Genomic DNA, 19,646 nt, shown 5'->3' with positions numbered 1-19,646 from the left:
CTCCATAAAATACCCTGTGTCACGTCGGTAATTATTGTTATAGTGTAAGCAAATTATGCAATACTTTATTTGATTTTGCTGCTGCTGCATGAATGGTTAAAGTTATAATACAATTTCAGTTCTTGGCAATAATGGTACCGGTGTCGCATGCAATTATGTCCTTTATGCAATACTAATTGCATATGCAGTAATGTCCGCTGGACCCTTTTGCATTATGCAATCGTGTCCGTCCGGACGCTGCTAATGCAATTGTGTCCGCCTGATGCAGTTGTGTCCTTGCAGTAAACGCCCTTGGTCGACGGAACACGTTCGCCATTTTTTTTACAAGCTAAGTGCATGTCATGAATGACATTGGAAATGTTCGGCCGTTGGGTATAATATTCGCTGCAATCATTTACGTGAATATTCATGCTACATACACGTAGGCTCTGCCCCAGCGCATTTGCACGCTCGCTTACGCGCGCACGTACATTTTACAGTCGTGACTGTTTTTGCATAGCCCCGGACACGATTGCATATGCTAAAGTGTCCGGAGCGGACAGTATTGCCTGGCGGACACAATTGCATCTGACACCGCGGTTTGGCCAAACTTTTCATCAGGTACTTATATTACGTCAGGACTTTCTGCTCAGCAAAATACACAGATCGTACGCTTACTACGATGACATGGTAGTTTCAATTTGGCCGGTAACATTACTTCTTGTAAGCATTATTTTTGTAGCAAAATATATGGTTCGCGTTTATCATTGTCAACACTTACTACAGAAAAGTCGGACCGTGTAGTTTATGTCAATAGTGTCAGTTTGAGGATAATGGGTGATAAGTTAAACACCAAATACACGTACGTATACGGTTTTGGTGAATGATGAAATCACGATTTCGTGATTTCATCATTCACCAAAAATATATACGTACTTGTAGTTAGTGTTAAACTTATCACCCATTATCCTCAAACTGACACTATTGACATAAACTACACGTACTCACTCATAATTGCTCCCACGTAAAAAAACATGGCGGCGCCCACAGATGGTAAGCAAGTTCTTATCGGTGTAGCTCACTGTTTTATTGTTTGTTAAGTTTTTGTATTCGTTTATAAAACCCAAACTAACATGATGTTGTAGATAGGTCTTTAGTTTAACACAGAACTGACACTGGTCAGGGAGATGTCATCGTGGTTCGTGGATGGTCATGCGACTCTGTTCGTTGTTGGGCGCAAAGTTCAATCCTCGCGCAAACTTCAGCCTTCGCTGAGCGCGCAAACTTGATGGCCCTATTTTTATTTGTGCACGTATGGCTAAGCCTGCGCACCAGATATTCCACGCAAGCTTCAAGATTGCGCGGGCGGCCAGATTGCGCCAAACATTACCACTCCACTCTGACTCCTCTGATTCTGAACTGAACTGAGTGAGACAATGGTGAGACAGTGACAGAACAGGAACAAGTGACAATTCACACTCGCAGACATTTCATTACATTTCATCATCCGGCTGGCTAGCCTTCAGTACAGTGTGTACATTTGTAATTGTTGACTGTTGCAATTGAATTACTTGTCTTATTTATAATTATTGAATTGTTTTGTATTGTACTTTGTAGTTCAACTAGTTCAATGTTGCAAATTATGTACACATTATTTTGGAAATCAATCTATAATAATAATATTTATAACTGAAAAGTTACCACTTTTTTATTCACTCGCAAATTAATATAGTATTTTATTTACTAAAAACTTAGTTATATCTCTTTTTATTTTTTCTAAAAATTAGTGAATTCAAAGGTTTTTTTTCTTTTTCTGAGGATCTTTTTTTTTTAAAGTTAAAACCTAATTACGTACTACAGATCACAACTACAACAAAAACTAAACAGAATAAATGAATGAATATGGATTGTGACTAAAACCTTACGGACCAGTGAATATACACTGAATTAGTTGCAATAACGTAACCCTCCTCCCGACGGCCGCCAGGCCGGAGAGTTACGAGATTCTTTTGAGCGGCAAATGACAATCTGGTCCCACACGTATAATTTTGACAACTAGTCACCAGATTTGCCCCATTTTTACCACCACCGTAACCCAACCTTCCCTCACCCACAATCCTAACCCTAACCCTAACCCTAACCCTACCCCTACCCTTACCGGGTAAGGGTAGCTTACCCCTACCCCAACCCAACCCCTACCCCAACCCAACCCAACCCCTACCCCAACCCAACCCCTAACCCTAACCCTATATTTGCAAGGAGCAAGGATTGAAACGGCATTGGTCTTACAGGCCCAATGACTTCAATGGCTACAATGAAATTAACAGTGCTCTACAACTGCGCTCTAGAGGGCACTAGCTATTTTTTTTTGTATTAATGGATGAATCCTTTCCCCTCAGCTAAAAAGAGGACACAACCCCCCTGGGAGAGTCCCAGTGGAACAGGCCAACCAAAGCTGCATCTGTACAACAGTTTGACAAGGCGGAAGGAACCATTTGTGCCACAGGATGGGAAAAAAGTCTCTTGGTATAGCTGCGGACCGACGGTGTACGATGCTTCACACATGGGACATGCTAGGTATGAAATACATTAAAGGCAGTGGACACTATTGGTAATTACTCAAAATAGTTATCATCATAAAACCTTTCTTGATTACAAGTAATGGGGAGAGGTTAATAGTATAAAACATTGTGAGAAACAGCTCCCTCTGAAGTGATGTAGTTTTCGAGAAAGAAGTAATTTTCTGCGAATTTGATTTCGAGACCTCATTCCTCAAGTTTAGAATTTGAGGTCTCGAAATCAAGCATCAGAAAGCACACAAATTCGTGTGACAAGGGTGTTTTTTCTTTCATTATTATCTCGCAACTTCGCTGACTGATTGAGCTCAAATTTTCACAGGTTTGTTATTTTATGCATATGTTTAGATACACCAACTGTGAAGACTAGTCTTTGACAATTACCAATAGTGTCCACTGTCTTAAACTGGGTTCTTCCCCAGGTTTCTTCCCACAGTAGTTGGTGCCAGAAAACTTGCCAGGCACTCGGGATTCCCCAACCACCGCTGAAAGAATTTTCTCTGTTTCGAACCACCACACATTTTAAACATTTTTAAATTACACATGCAATTTCCTTTCAAAAGGAAAAGTTGGGTATTTACCAGTAAAAATGGCATCCAAAGCCATAAATTTGAGCACTTCTTTGATTTGAGTCTATTTATATGATATACTGCGTAACTGATTCACCTCACAATAGAGAAACATTTTTCCACCACTAAAGAAATCCTGGGCAGACCAGAACCCTGCTCCCCATGAGCTAGCATAATTGGGGGGGGGGGTGGATACATGCACACTGCTTGTCTGTACGTACATAAATCAGTTTCATCATTGAAAATCAAATAACGCATAAAACTTCTTTCCACAATGAAAAACATTTAAACTTCAATTATGTAACTTCTACATTTTTCTTCTGCATAATCTTTGTGGAGCAAAATTTGTAATGAAAGAAAACTTGTTCAAAATTTGTGTGTTTCAGATCCTACATATCCTTTGACATCTTACGTCGCGTCTTGACGTATTACTTTGACTACGACATCCTTTATGTTATGAACATCACGGATATCGATGACAAGATCATCAAGCGAGGGCGAACTAACTTTTTATTTGAACGATACCTCGGTGAGGCATTGAGCGTTGAGAGGCGACTGAGTGATGTCCAAGAGGCAATGAGGGTAAACATTTGATTTTGAAGTTTGGCTACTCCAGCATCTTACTTCTCTTTACTCCACCATCTTTCTCTACTCTTGCCACTTCTTACTCCTCCGTATTCTACCATCTTACTACTCTAAACTTCATCCCACATATTCCACCATCTTTTTCTACCATCTTACCACTCCTTCCTCCTCCATATTCAACCATCTTATTACTCTTAACTCCACAATCTTCATCCCACCGTACTGTACAATCTTTCTCCTCTATTCTCCACTATCTTTGTCCTCTCTACTCCACCATCTTGCTCTACCATCATGCCACTCCTCCATATTCGACCATCTTACTTCTCGAAACTCTACAATCTTCATCCCATACACTCCACAATCTTTCTCCATCATCTTTCTCCATGTGCATACTCCATCATCTTTCTCCTCTGTACTCCACCATCTTTCTCTACCATCTTACCACTCCTTACTCCTCCATTTTCCACCATATTGCTATAATATTTATATAATTTCTATGACTTATTTAATACAAAAAATTGTTCTTCCTCTTATTTTTTTTACAGTTGTTTGATTCTAAGAAAGCCAAGGAAACAAATCCTGATAAACAACAGATGTATGCTGGTATATCCGATGCAACAACCAAAGCGATTGATACGCTACAAAGCGCCCTCAAGAGTCCACAAGGAGAGAGTGAGAAAGAGCAATTCAGCAAGGTCTGTTCAGTTAGATTAAACCAGGGGTGCATTCCAGTTGTGTTGATGTTGGTGTTGTTTCTTGTCAAGATGTTGGTTGATAACGCAGTCGGATGTAAAAAAAACCAAAAAACTACAAAACACCTACAATACAGCAAAAGAAACGTTACCCCCAAGAATGTGCCGTGTCGCCATCCTCATTACAACGTGCTGCTATATTGACATCACAAAGTTCGCTCCAAATTGTTCCAAGGATAAAAAACATTGGCGTGAATGGTTGCGATATGTTTGTGTAAGTGGAAAGCACACCATGATTTCATTAAAACACATCATCAGTGCCAATTAATTACTGACTTTACCATTTTCTGGGTCGCTACAGAAAATAAATTGTGTTTGCTGTCCAATGGCATCCCCTGTTTGATTCCTTCACTGTAGGCGCTACTGGATGCAGCAAGAGACCCTCTCTGTGATTGGCTGGATGCTCAACATGGGTCAGAGGTCAAGGACAAGTCGATCTTCTTTAAACTCACGCAGCACTGGGAGAGAGAGTACCATGAAGATATGGAGGCTTTGAATGTAAGAAAGAAAGATTTATTTTGCCCCGTCGCTCAAACAAAAGAACTTGTTCGAGTGATAAGTCAAGAAAGACTTGGCATATTACCTCCAAATATGAGGTAGAATTGAGGTCTCGAAATCACATTCGTGGAAAAATACTTCTTTCTCGAAAACTACGTCACTTTAGAGGGAATCGTTTTTCACAATGTTTTATACCATCAACCTCTTCCCGTTACTTGTTACCAAGTGAGGTTTTATGATGATAATTATTTTGAGTAATTACCAATAGTGTCCATTGCCTTTTAAAAGAAAGAAATGTTATCTATGTGATAACACAAGAATGAGATTAATCACAGTGGAGCATTTGTTTTCGTCAACACACCATTCTTGTTTTTTATTTGTTTTCACAGGTCTTGCCAGCTGACGTTCTCACCAGAGTGAGTGAATACGTACCTGAAGTTATCGCCTTCACCCAAAGGATTATTGAAAACGGTTTTGGGTGAGTTTTATTACGATTTTGGCCTTCTATGGCATTTCGAGGCCGAGCAGTCAAGTGCACCGGATTCAAACCCTATAGACCGTATTGAATAACCCCTTTTTGCTATGAAAAGTCGCCATCGTGTACTGCAAACCATATGGGCGTCCAAACGTGTACATCATCGTAGCACGCAGCACGCAACATTACCGGTTTGATTTCCGCGCACACACACACTCACACAAGTGTGTAAACACCTGCAATCAGGGAACCTCCTTTGTTCAACTCTTTGTGATAGCAACTGGAAACCACAATGATTTCCTTTGTGATAGCAACCGTGGACCTATTGTCCCTTTTGTTATAGGTCCCCGGTATGGATGTGGATACCTACCCACATGCATACAGACCCCATCTTGTAGGCCAGATATTTGAACGGTGACGTCATATTCAATTTGGTCTATTGTTTCTGACCAGCAGAGTGTGGGTTCAAGTCCCAGTTTTGAAACTTGTGTGCTTTAAGAAAGACAATTAACATTATTGCCGTAAAGCCATCGGTCCCGTGTGTCTCAAAAAGAACCCAGTACACTTGTCTTCAAGAGAATTAGTTTGCCCAGTGTTTTTTGGTGTGATTGGCTGTAGAGTGCGCCACAGAATCTTAAGCTTCCCTACTTGCTAAAGTGCTGTAGTGTTTGACAAACAAGTAAAACAATGTGACAAAAATAATTATTTTTAAGCATGTGCCACGTATTTATGCGACTTTCCTGAAAATATTGCTCTGTACTTTTCACTCTTTTGACGACTTATCAAGATAAATTATATTATACAGGTAAATTATATTACATATATCTTCATTCACATTCTGTAAGGATTCATGTCATGGCCATACACTTGATCTACAAAAGGTATCAAAACCCTTTAAATCTATTATACACTTTCGGTTCAGAAAACAAAAAAAAGTTCACAGATTTACAAATAGTTTACAGCGTTTACAGAAGGTAATGTTGAAAGACTTCTCTTGAAATATTGTTCCATGAAATGCTTTACTTTTTGAGAAAACATTAAAACAATATCAATTCTCGATAGCGAGAATTACGGATTTATTTTAAACACATGTCATGACACGGCGAAACATGCGGAAACAAGAGTGGGTTTTCCCGCTATTTTCTCCTGACTCCGATGACAGATTGAGCCTAAATTTTCACAGGTTTGTTATTTTATATATAAGTTGTGATACACGAACTGTGGGAATTGGACAATACTGTTTACCGAAAGTGTATAATGGCTTTAATCGAGTATAATGAAAACTGTTGTTGGATTTCTAGATATGAATCAAACAGTTCCGTGTACTTCACGACCTCCAAGTTCGACAGCGACCCCAATCACCACTATGCCAAGCTGGTACCCGAGGCCTTCGGGGACCAGGCAGCCCTCCAGGAAGGAGAAGGGGACCTCTGCATATCAAAAGATCGGCTGAGCGAGAAGAGGTCCGATAACGACTTTGCTTTGTGGAAGGCGTCAAAGCCCGGAGAGCCTGCTTGGGATTCACCGTGGGGTCAGGTAAGGGGTGAAGAGTCTGAAAGAAAAATGGTTTTGCATTCCTTTTTCATAGGACCTTTTAAAGGCAGTGGACACTATTGGTAATTACTCAAAATAATTATTAGCATAAAACCTTTCTTGGTCACGAGTTATTGGGAGAGGTTGATGGTATAAAACATTGTGAGAAACGTCTCCCTCTGAAGTGCCTTAGTTTTTGAGAAAGAAGTAATTTTCCACAAATTATATTTCGAGACCTCAGATTTAGAACTTGAGGTCTCAAAATCAACCATCTAAACGCACACAACTTGGTGTGACAAGGGTGTTTTTTTCTTTCATTATTATCTCGCAAGTTCGAGGACGGATTGAGCTTAAATTTTCACAGGTTTGTTATTTTATACGTATGTTGAGATACACCAACTGTGGAGGCTAGTCTTTGACAATTACCAATAGTGTCCACTGCCTTTAAGAGACCAACTATAAACTCACTCTTCTATTTTGAGTGGTGTTCTCAGTCAATGATGTTGCAGCTGAGTGGTCCCCAAATCCCCTGTCCCTCATGCATGTAGATATTTCTCCAACTGTCACAAACCCAGTGTCCCATAAGTATAAGTATGCTCTGATTGTCTTCTGGAGAATTCTCCAGAAGACGATCAGAGCATACTTATCGAAACGTCAAGCTGAAACCAACGGTTCTTTTCAGAACCACCCCAACTCATTAGAGATAGTCATTACATGGTGTTACCGCAAACCTTTCTATATCGTATTTCCACCATGCAAGGTTTCAAATCCTACTTACTGTTACCTTGTTTAACTTCTCGTTGGCACAGGGTCGTCCAGGTTGGCATATAGAGTGTTCCGTAATGGCGAGCAGTATACTTGGAGAATCCATGGACATCCACACTGGGGGTGTTGATCTACGATTCCCCCATCACGATAATGAACTAGCCCAAGCTGAGGTCAGTTTTGAATATTCTGTTTTCTGGTTTTATCTTTATCTGAGTCTGATTCCGTAATTAACAGCAAACTAAGTCATGCAAAGCATAGGGGTAGGCATACAAATTTTAGCAGAGTTTGAGTTTAAATTATTGCTGGAAAGTCATAGTTGAAACTATTTGATTTAGGGGTCGTTCAAAGTTATCAACATTTTACAAGCGTATAAACTGTACACATTTTCAATACACCCGCCCTCTAAAAGATTACAAAGAAAAGTGTTTTTTTCCCCCCACACTATAAACTCTCCCAAAACCATTATCAAATAGGACAGGACCAGGGTCTGACTTCATAGAGCTGCTTTTAAGCAGAAACTATTGCTGAACAATTTTCTGCTTAGCAGAATTCAGCAGGATACCAGTCAGAAGTTGTACAGGTGACTAGTATTTTGTGCTTAAGTAGCCCTATGAAATTTGACCCAGTTCTTAGCTACCTCAAATTAACTTCCCACTCAAACATTTATCTCGTTTTGATTTTCTCTGCCAGGCCCACTACTCCAACGACAACTGGGTCCGATACTTTCTCCACTCCGGCCATCTGACCATTGCAGGCTGCAAGATGTCCAAGTCCCTTAAGAACTTTGTCACGATAAAAGACGCTTTGAAGCAGTACACATCTCGTCAGATTCGTCTTGTGTTTTTACTTCATTCCTGGAAGGATACGTTGGACTACTCCAAAGACACCATGGAGATTGCTCTACAGTATGAGAAGACTGTCAGCGTAAGTGGAGAACAACTTAAAATTCATATTTTAAAGGCAGTGGACACTATTGGTAATTACTCAAAATAGATATTAGAGTAAACCTTTCTTGTTGACGAGTAATGGGGAGAGGTTGGTTGTATAAAACATTGTGAGAAACGGCTCCCTCTGAAGTAACATAGTTTTCAAGAAAGAAGTAATTGAGGTCTCAAAATCTAAACGCACACAAATTCGTGTGACAAGGGTATTTTTTCTTCCATTATTATCTCGCAAGTTCGATGACTGATTGAGCTCATATTTTCACAGGTTTGTAATTTTATGCATATGTTGAGATACACCAACTGTGAAGGCTACTAGTCTTTGACAATTACCAATAGTGTCCACTGCCTTTAAGGCCTTTTTTTTTTTTTTTTTTTTTTACTTGACCATTTAAGGGTTTGGGTACTGTTTGTAGGACACAAAACACAATGTCCACAGATTTACATTAAACTTAAATGGTTTTAATTATGATGATGGTAGAAAGATTCCCTGGAAATATTACTTGCTGAGGTGCTGTATTTTTTGAGAAATGAGTCAAACAATTTCAGGAAATTATTTTAGCACGTAAAACGGATTTACTCGACTCTCCTGAAAACATTGCTCCGTGGTAGTGTTTCTTAGGTTTCGCCAGCCTGGAATATGAGATATCATGTAGTAAATGCATCAACAAATTACACTAACAACCCTCCCACTGTCTGACCATTCAATATAATATAATTATTTGTGTGGTTTCTTTTTAAAACAGATTAAAGAAGATACTGACAATTAATATTGTTTACAAATTTTATTTGTCAGGAATTTTTTCTGAATGTGAAAGCTGTTCTCCGCAGTACCCCCTCAAGCGGGATTGAAGCCTTTGAGAAGTGGAATGAGCCAGAACTGAAATTAAACGAACAGTAAGTCCTGATGTTACACTTTCATTTGCAGAGATGCCAAGTCCAGAGGCCAGCTATGCGTGAGATTTTTCAGAAAATGCGTGAGTCTGCATTAGAGTGCAACAAAACAATGTCCCAGCCCAATTTTATAGAGCTGCTTAGAGGCCGATTTTGTGCTAACAATTTTCATTTAATGGTGTTGCTAACCGCAAGCACATGAAAAAGCATGCTAACCTTCCGATGCTTACTGCACAAAAACAAATGACGTCACAATGCAAATTCATGGTGAATGCGCGATACGGCTCCCTAATTTTCTTGCTAACCTGTGAAATATGCTTACACCTTAGCAAATTTGTCTGCTATAGTCAGCACAAAAATTTGCTTACAGTTAAACAGCTCTATGAAATAATCATATTGATACAACATGCGGGAAATAATTCATGGGGACCCCGTTCTTTCCAGGTGTGCAGGGAAGGTGTGGAACGGTCTACCACATTCCATCAGAGCCATCCAGACAATAAACACTTTCAAGACCCATCTTTTTCAAAGACATTTCAGTAAAATTCACTAGACATTGGAATTTGTTCTTGTTTTTTGCACTGCTAGAGAACAACCAAGGGGGAATATTTTTATTGGAGCAAGCGCCATGAGCACTTTCTGTGAATACCGGCGCTTTAGAAGACGTCATTGTTATTATTATTATTATTAGATACATCGGTTGTTAGAGCGTCGGCACTTAACAAGGTCGCAGGGTCCTTGGGTCAATCTTGCTCGAGTAAATCTTTCTTTGTTCAACCGCAAATTAATTACTATTTAGCCAGTCAGTCTCCCATGTCGTTTTTATCTTGATATTTAACAAAAATAAGTTGGGATCCATTGCTACATGGCAGGTAGCAGTTGTATGGCTTCTGACTGGCACCCTCGAACAAAGATATTGACAAAATAGGGAAAACTGCCAACATAGGGTTAGATGCATAGAGGTATATATAAAAACTAGAGGGCATACTGGCCTATATACGCGCCCCGGCGTGCGCGCAGGCGGCCATTTTCTAAGTTGACAAAACAGGCATCTCACAGTGTGTGTTTGTGCTGCCATTTTGTAAGTTGACAAAACAGCATCGCGTCAGCGTTCAATAAACACAACTCCAACGTGTACTTCATATTCAACGCGCGTGCAGAATGGCGTGCGTGTCTTCTTGTGCCCATTGCGTTTGTGCACGAAGCATCACCAGTGCGCCCTCTAGTTCTTCATATATAACTCTATGGTTAGATGGTTCAGTTGGTAGAGCGTCAGCATGTGAACAATCCCCCTCAAGTCAATTTCTCTTTGTTCATTCCCGAAACCTTCCTGACCTTCTTTTCCGTGTTCTCTTTTGTTTGGTCAGATTCCAAAACTGCAGAGCCAGAGTGAACGAGGCACTTTGCGATTCCATCGACACCAAAGCGTCGTTAGAGGGTATGCGTGTCCTTATTGGCCAGTGCAATATCTATATGCAAGAAAGACGCTCAGCTAAGGTGGCGCCTAACCGCATGCTGCTGCAGAACACAGCAGCATTCGTCACAAAGATGCTCAGGGTACAAGACTTTGATTTCTCTTTTTTTTTTTTTTTTTTTTTTTTTTAAATTTGCATTTTTTTTTTTTAAACAACATCTCTTTCTTAACTATGCATTGAGTGTGTATTTGATGTATGCTTTTCTTTAATTTTTAACTTTTATTTTCTTAACAATGCTTTTTTGTTAGTGTATTTGATGTGTAATTTTTCCCGTTTATATATAAATTATATTTTCTTAACTATGCTTTTGTGTGTGTGTATTTGATGTATGCTTTTAACCTTTTACCCTTTACACTTCCGTAAAAATTGTTATTGTCTTACTACATCTGTGGTATGCCATTATTTATTCATTATCATGTATATTAACTTTAATGATGTACACAAATGGCAACATTGAAATAAATGTATTGATATCAATTAATTGTAAATTAATCTACTTTCTAATGATGCTTTTTTTGTATGTGCATTTGATCCATGCTTTTACTCTTTATTATTGTTAATTTTTATTTTCTTAACTTTGTAGAAATGTTGTAAATTTGAATGGTGTGAACCTTTTGGTTTTTTGTATGCGAATGAATAAACCATTAAAAACAATAACATTTTTATATTAATATTATCCTTCAGATTTTTGGTGCAATAGAAGGTGATGAACCAATTGGTTTCCCGATGAATGGAGCTGGAAAGAACAGCAATGTAAGTTCCACTGCCCAAACCAAAGTCCAATTTCATAAAACTGCATAGAGTCACTGGACACCTTTGGTAATTGTCAAAGACCAGTCTTCTCACTTGGTGTATCTCAACATATGCATAAAATAACAACCCCTGTGAAATTTTGAGCTCAATTAGTTGTCAATGTTACAAGGGAATAATGGAAGAAAAACGCCCTTGATGCACAAGTTGTGTGCTTTCAGATGCCTTGAGTTTGAGACATCAGCTGAGGTCTCAAATTCAATTCAAATATTTTAGTGAGAAATTACTTCTTTCTCAAAAACTGTGTTACTTCAGAGGGAGCCGTTTCTCACAATGTGTTATACTTTTAACAGCTCTGCATTGCTCGTTACCGATATGTTTTTGTGCCAATATATATTTTCAGTAATTAACAAAAGTGTTCAGTGCCTCTATTGACCCCTTGCACGCGCGTCACACGCGGCGACTGATGCCACGCTCACCATGTTGGTGGGCAGTTAGGTTTACGTGTATTAACGCCGCGTCGCCTAAAATGCGCACTTCACTGCATAACGCCAGCATACTCTATGCATAGAGTTATATATGAAAACGCACAGTGAAATTGCCCACCAGTATGGCGCATTCAATATTTTTCTGATGATGACGTCAGGTGAAATGGGTCAATAAAGCAAATTGACACTTAATTTTGTGGTTTTCTCCCTGTTTCTGTAGGTTGAAGAGACTGTGATGCCTTACCTACAAGTCCTGTCGGAGTTTAGAGAGCAAGTTCGTCAAACTGCTCGGCAGCAAAAAGGTATGTCTAGAAAATATTTCATGAGATTAGGTGATGATCAAACATGTTTTTAATTGTGTCATGGCTTTTTACACCCATTTTTCCCTTTGTTTACCCTTAAGGTCACTTTCTCCCTTTGTTTGACAATATTCAGTCAATATTTGATATTAACAGTGTTTTTCCTTAATCGCTTTATATTGTTCTAATTTTGTTTGTGTTGTATCGTTCTTATGCATTTTTTACTGAATTACTGTTTATCTATCAGCATTTCCCTTTGATCACATTTGAATGTCTCTTTCTCCCTTTTTTGACAAGTTTTCTCATTTTATTGCCTTTTGATTGCTTGATTGCTTTTGTATTGTTCAAGTTTTTGTGGATTTCTTTTGTTCTAATGAATTTTTAATTGATATAATGTTTATCTATCTATCTTTCTTTCCCCTGTATTGCTCTTAATAATCATTTCTCCCTTTTTGACAAGTGTATTTAGTATAGTACCTTTTAACAGTGCGTTTGTAATGTTTACATGTTTTCTTGTTTTGTATTGAATTGTTTAAATTAAAACTAATAATTGTGTGTACTTTAAAACAAACATTTGACCATTTATTCCCCTGACCCGCCCCCTCTTTGTCTCCCTATTCGTTGTTTACTACTTGCTTTTTTCTACATGCTTTCTGGCTCTCTCTCCATTCATGTATTTCCACTTCACTTATGTTACACTCTGTTCATATTTAATGTGTCGTCATTTTGCTTTCGAGAAAGACTCTGCTAGGCAAGCCACTAACTATTTTTTGCATTTTATTTTTGCAGCGGTCGACATCTTGAAGTTGTGTGACGCACTGCGAGATGAAATCTTACCAGATTTAGGCGTCAGACTTGAAGATAGAGATGAAGGGGCAGCCGTGGTCAAACTTGTTGACAAAGAGACTATTCTACGAGAGAGAGAATTGGCTAAGCAGGTCAGTATACTTGACCCTTAACCCTTGACCCTTAAATGATCTGGACATCTTTGGTAATTGTCAAAGACCAGTATTTACACTTGGTGTATCCAAACAATGCATAAAATAACAAAATTGTGCAAATTTTGACTCAATTGGTCATCAAAGTTGCAAGAGAATAATGAATGAAAAAACATACCTGTTGCACAAATTTGTGTGCTTTCAGATGCCTATTAAAAGGCTTCAGGCCTAAAGTCTTATAATATTTGAGTAAGAAATTACCTCTTTATCAAAAACGTGCCATTGGATTTAATTTTGTCATGTTACAGAAAAGTCACTGAACTCTAACCCCCCAAAAGGCCAATGGGACCATGGCTTTACTGAAAAACAACTTGATGACATTGGACTTTGTTTTCTCTTTTTTTTCTTTTTAAGCAAGCGGAGGAGAAACGGAAAAAGAAAGAAGAAGCAAAGAGGAAGGAATTGGAGAAGCAAGCGGCAAAAGAAGCTCAGAGACGTATTCCTCCATCTCAGATGTTCCTACAAGAAACTTCCAAATACTCTGCATTCGATGACAAGGTACATAAAGGAACATTATTGAATAGGTTTTTACTAACAAAGCAGTTGCTGGCAGTGTAAGCATTTTATGTATTCCACCATGTACATTAGCTGATAAACCTGTAGAAGTTTGAGACCGATCGGCCATCTGGGTCACGAGAGAATAGTGAAAAAAACGATTACAAATTTTGCATTGCATCGATGCCAAAATAAAAATGAATCAAACGCTCACTGGGTGATAAATTCCAAACGCGAAGTTAGATTATTTATTTCTCATCAAATATGACATTTCAGACTGAAATATTTCATAGGATGTTTTCAACTATCATCATCATTAGACTGTTTAAGTTTATGTAAATCTGTGATCTTCACGATTTTGGTCTCTTACCAATTCTGTAACGTTCTTTTAAAATCACATAATATAACTGCTGATGCTCATTAGAGTGAAAGGGAACCAGACTTTTTTTTAACTCTGGTCTAATTCTTTAAGAAGGCGATTGCCTTCATGCCCCTGTTGACTTGGTGCCCTTGAAATGCTCCGATAGAAATTTCCAATTTCCTCATGGGGTTAGCTTTGTATTTTTTCAGAGTTCCTGATCAGTGTATTCCCTTAATTGCTTTATGTTGTTTTATTGTTGTAATTATGCATTTTTAACTGAATTGATGTCTGCCTATCTTTTTTCCCTTTGATCGTTTTAAAAGTATCTTTCTCCCCCTTTTGACAAGTGTACTCATTTTATTGCCTTTTAATAGTGTATTTCCTTACTTGCATTATAGTACAACTGTTTTATTTTTGCATTGTTCTTATGAAATTTTGAGTGAATTGTGCTTTCAATCTATCTGTTTTTCCTTTAAAGACACTGGACACTATTGGTCATTGTCAAAGACTAGTCTTCACAGTTGGTGTATCTCAACATATTCATAAAATAACAAACCTGTGAAAATATGAGCTCAATCGGTTGTTGAAGTTGCGAGGTATTAATGGAAAAAAAAACACCATTGCCGCAACATGGTCACACGAAGTTGTGTACTTTCAGAGTCTTGATTTTGAGACCTCAAATTCTAAATCTGAGGTCTCAAAATAAAATTTGTGGAAAATCCACCTTTGAAATTCTAGAACAGTGTCTTACCAACTAGACCACTAAGATTGCCCTAGCTAGAGGCAGTTTGAATCCTTTAATTTAGCAGTGGGAGGTCTTAGTTTTAATAAAACAAAATTCTTTTCTTTTTCAAGGGAATGCCTACCCACGATGCTGAAGGGAAAGAGTTGAGCGGGAAACTGCTCAAGAAACTTGCCAAGCTCTTCCAGACGCAGGAAAAACTCTACAGCGAGTATTTGAAAAATGCTGGATCAGAATCAAATACTGCTTCTAATCAATGAGAAACATAATTTTATGTTTAATAGGCCGTAGCACTAATAGTACATAAACAATGTAAGTCTTGAATCTGGGTTGGATTTGACAAAGAGTTTTAACTAGTCAGTCTTAAAAGACTAGTCTTATCTCCAGATAGGATGAGGTACTTATCTTATCTTAGGACTAGCCTTAAGTTTTTAACAACTCCTTTGACTAGTCCGGGGGTGAATTTCACAAAGAGTTAAGACTACATGTAGTCTTTCTCGTCTTAAATTTAGGATGACTCGTCGTCATCCTATGAGTCATGGTTGATCCTTTGTGACCCCGATTATGATGGAGTTCCATATCTATCTATCCAGTGCAGATCGATATGCATCATTTATTGATAAGCCTGTGAGTTCTTTGATTCCGTCTGTCAAACAAAGTTTTTAATGGCCACGCGAGCGAGGACTAGCCTTAAGTTTTTAATATTTCCTCCTAACTCTTTGTGAAATCAACCCAAGGAAAAGTTAGTTTCAAGGGGCATCCTACTCCTGGGCCCTATTTCATAAAGCACAAAAACGTGTAAGCACAAATTTGTGCTTACCAAAAACAGGTAACCAGCCAAGCGACTGGTGCACCACTCAAATTTTGCCTAGCAAAGAATTCCTTTCGGCAGAATTTTCTGCTAAACAGCTTTATGACCATAGAGCCAGACATTTCACCATCAAATGCCTCGCTTAACTAGGGTGTATAAATGGGAACCTGTGGAGGCAGAGTTGGTTTCATGTTGGATAAAACTCCTTAGCACTTATTTTAAGCAGCTTAAGGATGTTCCCTCAACAGGGATGTGTGAAGCTTTTTGATCTTGCTTTTATGATATGTGCGCTATATAAGAAGCCGAAAATATTATAACGTTGATCGTTTGAGGACTTAAACAATAAGCATTGTCCACGCCCTGTATGCTTAATTTTTGAAAGGGCAAGGGCACCAAGGCATATTCTCCTTGGTAATGGGTACCCTATGAGGAAATTGTAAATTTTTACTGTGTTGAGCATTTCAAGAACAACAAGGCAATGACCGGGGGGCATGGAGGCAATTGCCCTCCATATCACGCCTGGGCAAGGCCATCACAAGGCACCACAAGTGGGATTCAAACCCACTTTGTAGTACTTAAAAAATTCTAAAGGCTTAAAGGCAGTGGACACTATTGGTAATTGTCAAAGACTAGCCTTCATAGTTGGTGTATCTCAACATATACATAAATAACAAACCTGTGAAAATTTGAGCTCAATCGGTAATCGAACTTGCGAGATATGAATGAAAGAAAAAAACACCCTTGTCACACGAAGGTGTGTGCGTTGAGATGGTTGATTTCGTGACCTCAAGTTCTAAACCTGAGGTCTCGAAATCAAATTCGTGGAAATTACTTCTTTCTCGAAAACTATGGCACTTCAGAGGGAGCTGTTTCTCACAATGTTTTATACCATCAAACTCTCCCCATTACTCGTCACCAAGAAAGGTTTTATGCTAATAATTGTTTTGAGTAATTACCAATAGTGTCCACTGCCTTTAAGCACTTTATAGGAACCCAAAAACTTGCAAGAAACACAAACCTGATAATTCCCTATGAGTATTTTCTGGTACTGCCTGCCTAAGAATGCAAAATATGTCTGACGCTTTTTTTCCCATACATATTTTTCTTTTCTTCCCCAAAATTTATCCTATAGCATATTTTTGTCTAAATTTATCAAGAAGTATTTTAAAGCACAAGTTCATTAAAATTATCAAAAAGTGTAAGGGGTATGCCCTGAAAGTTTTTGTACAAAAACCATGAAAATATGGTAAACAAACGCTAATACTGGTAAGTCCTACAGTTTCTGTCATAAGTTGATCAAAAAATATAGAGGATGGTGTTTGACATAAATTATGTCATATTTATTGATTTTAAGTCAGACTTGCTAAAGGTCATGGTGTTTATTTTAAAAATCAAGTGAAAGGCACTGGCCACCTTTGGTAATTGTCTTACACCAGTCTTCTAACTTGGTGTATCTCAACATAAGCGCAAAACAACAAACCTGTAAAAACTAGGACTCAATTGGTCGTCGAAGTTGCAAGAGAATAATGAAAGAAATAAAACACCCTTGTTGCACAAATCTGCGTGCATTCAGATGCCTTATACAAGGGGTCAGGGCTAAACTCTTTTAATATTTGAGTGTGAACTTTCCTCTTTCTAAAAAATTACGTTATTTCAGAAGTAAAGGTTCTCACAATGTTTCATACCATCAACAGCTCTCCATTGCTCGTTACTAAGTAATTTTTTTAAGGTAAACATTATTTTGAGTAATTACCATGAGTGTTCAGTGCCTTTAATTTTTCACAAATTTGTTAAGCCATAAATGTGTCCAACCCATTTCTCTTCAAACCTTTTTTGCTGCTTTTCTCACAGGCAACCAACTAAGTAATTACATGTGAGCAATAAGAGGCATTACCGAATATTAGAATTGTATGGTGTTTTAGCCGAGTTGATAAAAAGAGCACTGAACTCAAGCTGTGACGTTTCTGTTCAGCAGATTGTGGGTTCGAATCCTGGTCGTGACACTTGTGCCCCTGAGCAAGACACTTTACTATAATTGCTTCTCACCACCTAGGGGTAAATGGGTACCTGTGAGGGCAGAGATGGTTCTTGTGATTGATTTAGCTTGGCATTATTTGTTGCACAGGCTGTATACTCCCTAGGGAGCTGACATGGTTTATGGAATGAATTAAATGGCCCAGTGACCTGGATGCTTTGCGACACCATACGGGTGTGAAAAGCGCTCGATAAAAACTGGTTATTGTTTTTATTATGAGACAGTTAAAACATAATCACTTTCATTGCTTAAAGATTATCTTGTGGTTGCCTGTGAATGTCCTTGTGTTACTGTCAATTTGCTTTTCAAAAAATATACACATACAAAGTGCTTCGCTTTTTTTCATTTACTAAGTAACATTTATGAAGCATTGAAGTTAATATTTCTTCATTAATATCAGCTTTTCAATCTTGTCTTGCTGAGTTTTTAAATCTTAGTCAAGTTATGGGCAGTATTATTATGAAGATGTGTCAATAAAACAATGTGAAAGTATGATTGAAATAAACTTGTTAAAATGTGTGTTCTGTTTTAGTTGTAAATTTGGATCAATTGTCAAAATGGACGGAGATGATTTTAAAGGAACGTACGTTTAGTTTCACCGGTCTAATGATGATGACAATGGAAAACATGTGTTGAAATATTTCTGTCTGAAATGTCATATTTTATGAGAAATAAATAAAAAGACTAATTTCCCGTTTTAGTAATAATGTTTTTAAATCGATGTCATGCAAAATGTGTAATCGGTTGTCACTATTTTCTCGTGAGCGGGATGGCCGATCGATCTCAAACCTCTACATGTTTGTTTAAATAGTTTTATATGCTATAATTATATGGTGGATTACATAAAGTGATCACACTGCCACAAACTGCCTTGTCAGCAAAAACTTATGTTTTGGTAATGTTCCCTTCAAATTATACACCACATAAATTATTAACTTATTACACAGCTAGTCCGTGAATCAAACTTTTTTATCTCTTAAAAAAAAAACCACAAAATCTAAATTGTTTGTTGTCTAACTGCAAACAGCAAACACAATTTTATGCAGTTTGGGCCAAGACACTTTCAATCAACAGAGGGCGCCATTTAATACTTTTATTTTTCAATTAAAAGTTTTCAATTCAATTAAAAAGTTTTTGTAGGTATATAGGACTCGACTGTAAATATGGGCAACATTGAGACTGTCAGGTCATAACGTGACCATATCGGTTGGAGCAGAAGTAGATCAAATGTTTATAAAACTGGGAACCCAAAACTACGTGTTACACAAGTCTTATATAATCTTATCAATTTTAGGGGGTTTTAAGTGATTTTGTCAGTTTGGTTAAAAAAAAAACGTTTTTGTTTATGTTTTACACTCCCCTGAGATCCCAACTCTCATTAATTATGATAAATTCTTGTTTTGATAGAAAACTGCGACTTTTTGCAATTTTTGTATCAAAATTTAAATTTTTGTTTAAAAAGTGCTTCGACTTTTTTCATCATTATAACATTTCCTCAGAAACAAATTATGATCATTTTTTTTTTAAACCCATGAATTTCTGGGAAAAAAATGTTTTTTTCTATCAAAAAATGTTTTGATTAAAATAATTCCTAAAAATAATGTTTTCGGTAAAAAAAACAA

General features: G+C 37.8%; 1 protein-coding gene across 1 annotated transcript; it reads left to right on the top strand.

Annotated features, from left to right (window-relative positions):
• The first annotated feature begins 948 nt into the window (after window positions 1-948).
• Window positions 949-18,471, top strand: LOC139953805 (cysteine--tRNA ligase, cytoplasmic-like). Its single transcript, XM_071953371.1, has 16 exons — window positions 949-1,032; window positions 2,379-2,556; window positions 3,511-3,706; window positions 4,255-4,404; window positions 4,819-4,959; window positions 5,349-5,437; window positions 6,736-6,970; window positions 7,777-7,905; window positions 8,426-8,659; window positions 9,473-9,573; window positions 10,938-11,127; window positions 11,730-11,798; window positions 12,504-12,585; window positions 13,372-13,520; window positions 13,935-14,078; window positions 15,292-18,471. Exons 1-16 carry the CDS (start codon window positions 1,014-1,016, stop codon window positions 15,436-15,438), a joined length of 2,253 nt encoding a protein of 750 aa, XP_071809472.1. The 5' UTR covers window positions 949-1,013; the 3' UTR covers window positions 15,439-18,471.
• The last annotated feature ends 1,175 nt before the right edge of the window (window positions 18,472-19,646 follow it).

Source organism: Asterias amurensis, chromosome 22, assembly GCF_032118995.1.
Source record: "Asterias amurensis chromosome 22, ASM3211899v1".
Taxonomy (NCBI): Eukaryota; Metazoa; Echinodermata; class Asteroidea; order Forcipulatida; family Asteriidae; genus Asterias; species Asterias amurensis.
Note: the sequence above shows the minus strand (reverse complement) of the source record. Positions and strands in the feature narration are given on the sequence as shown.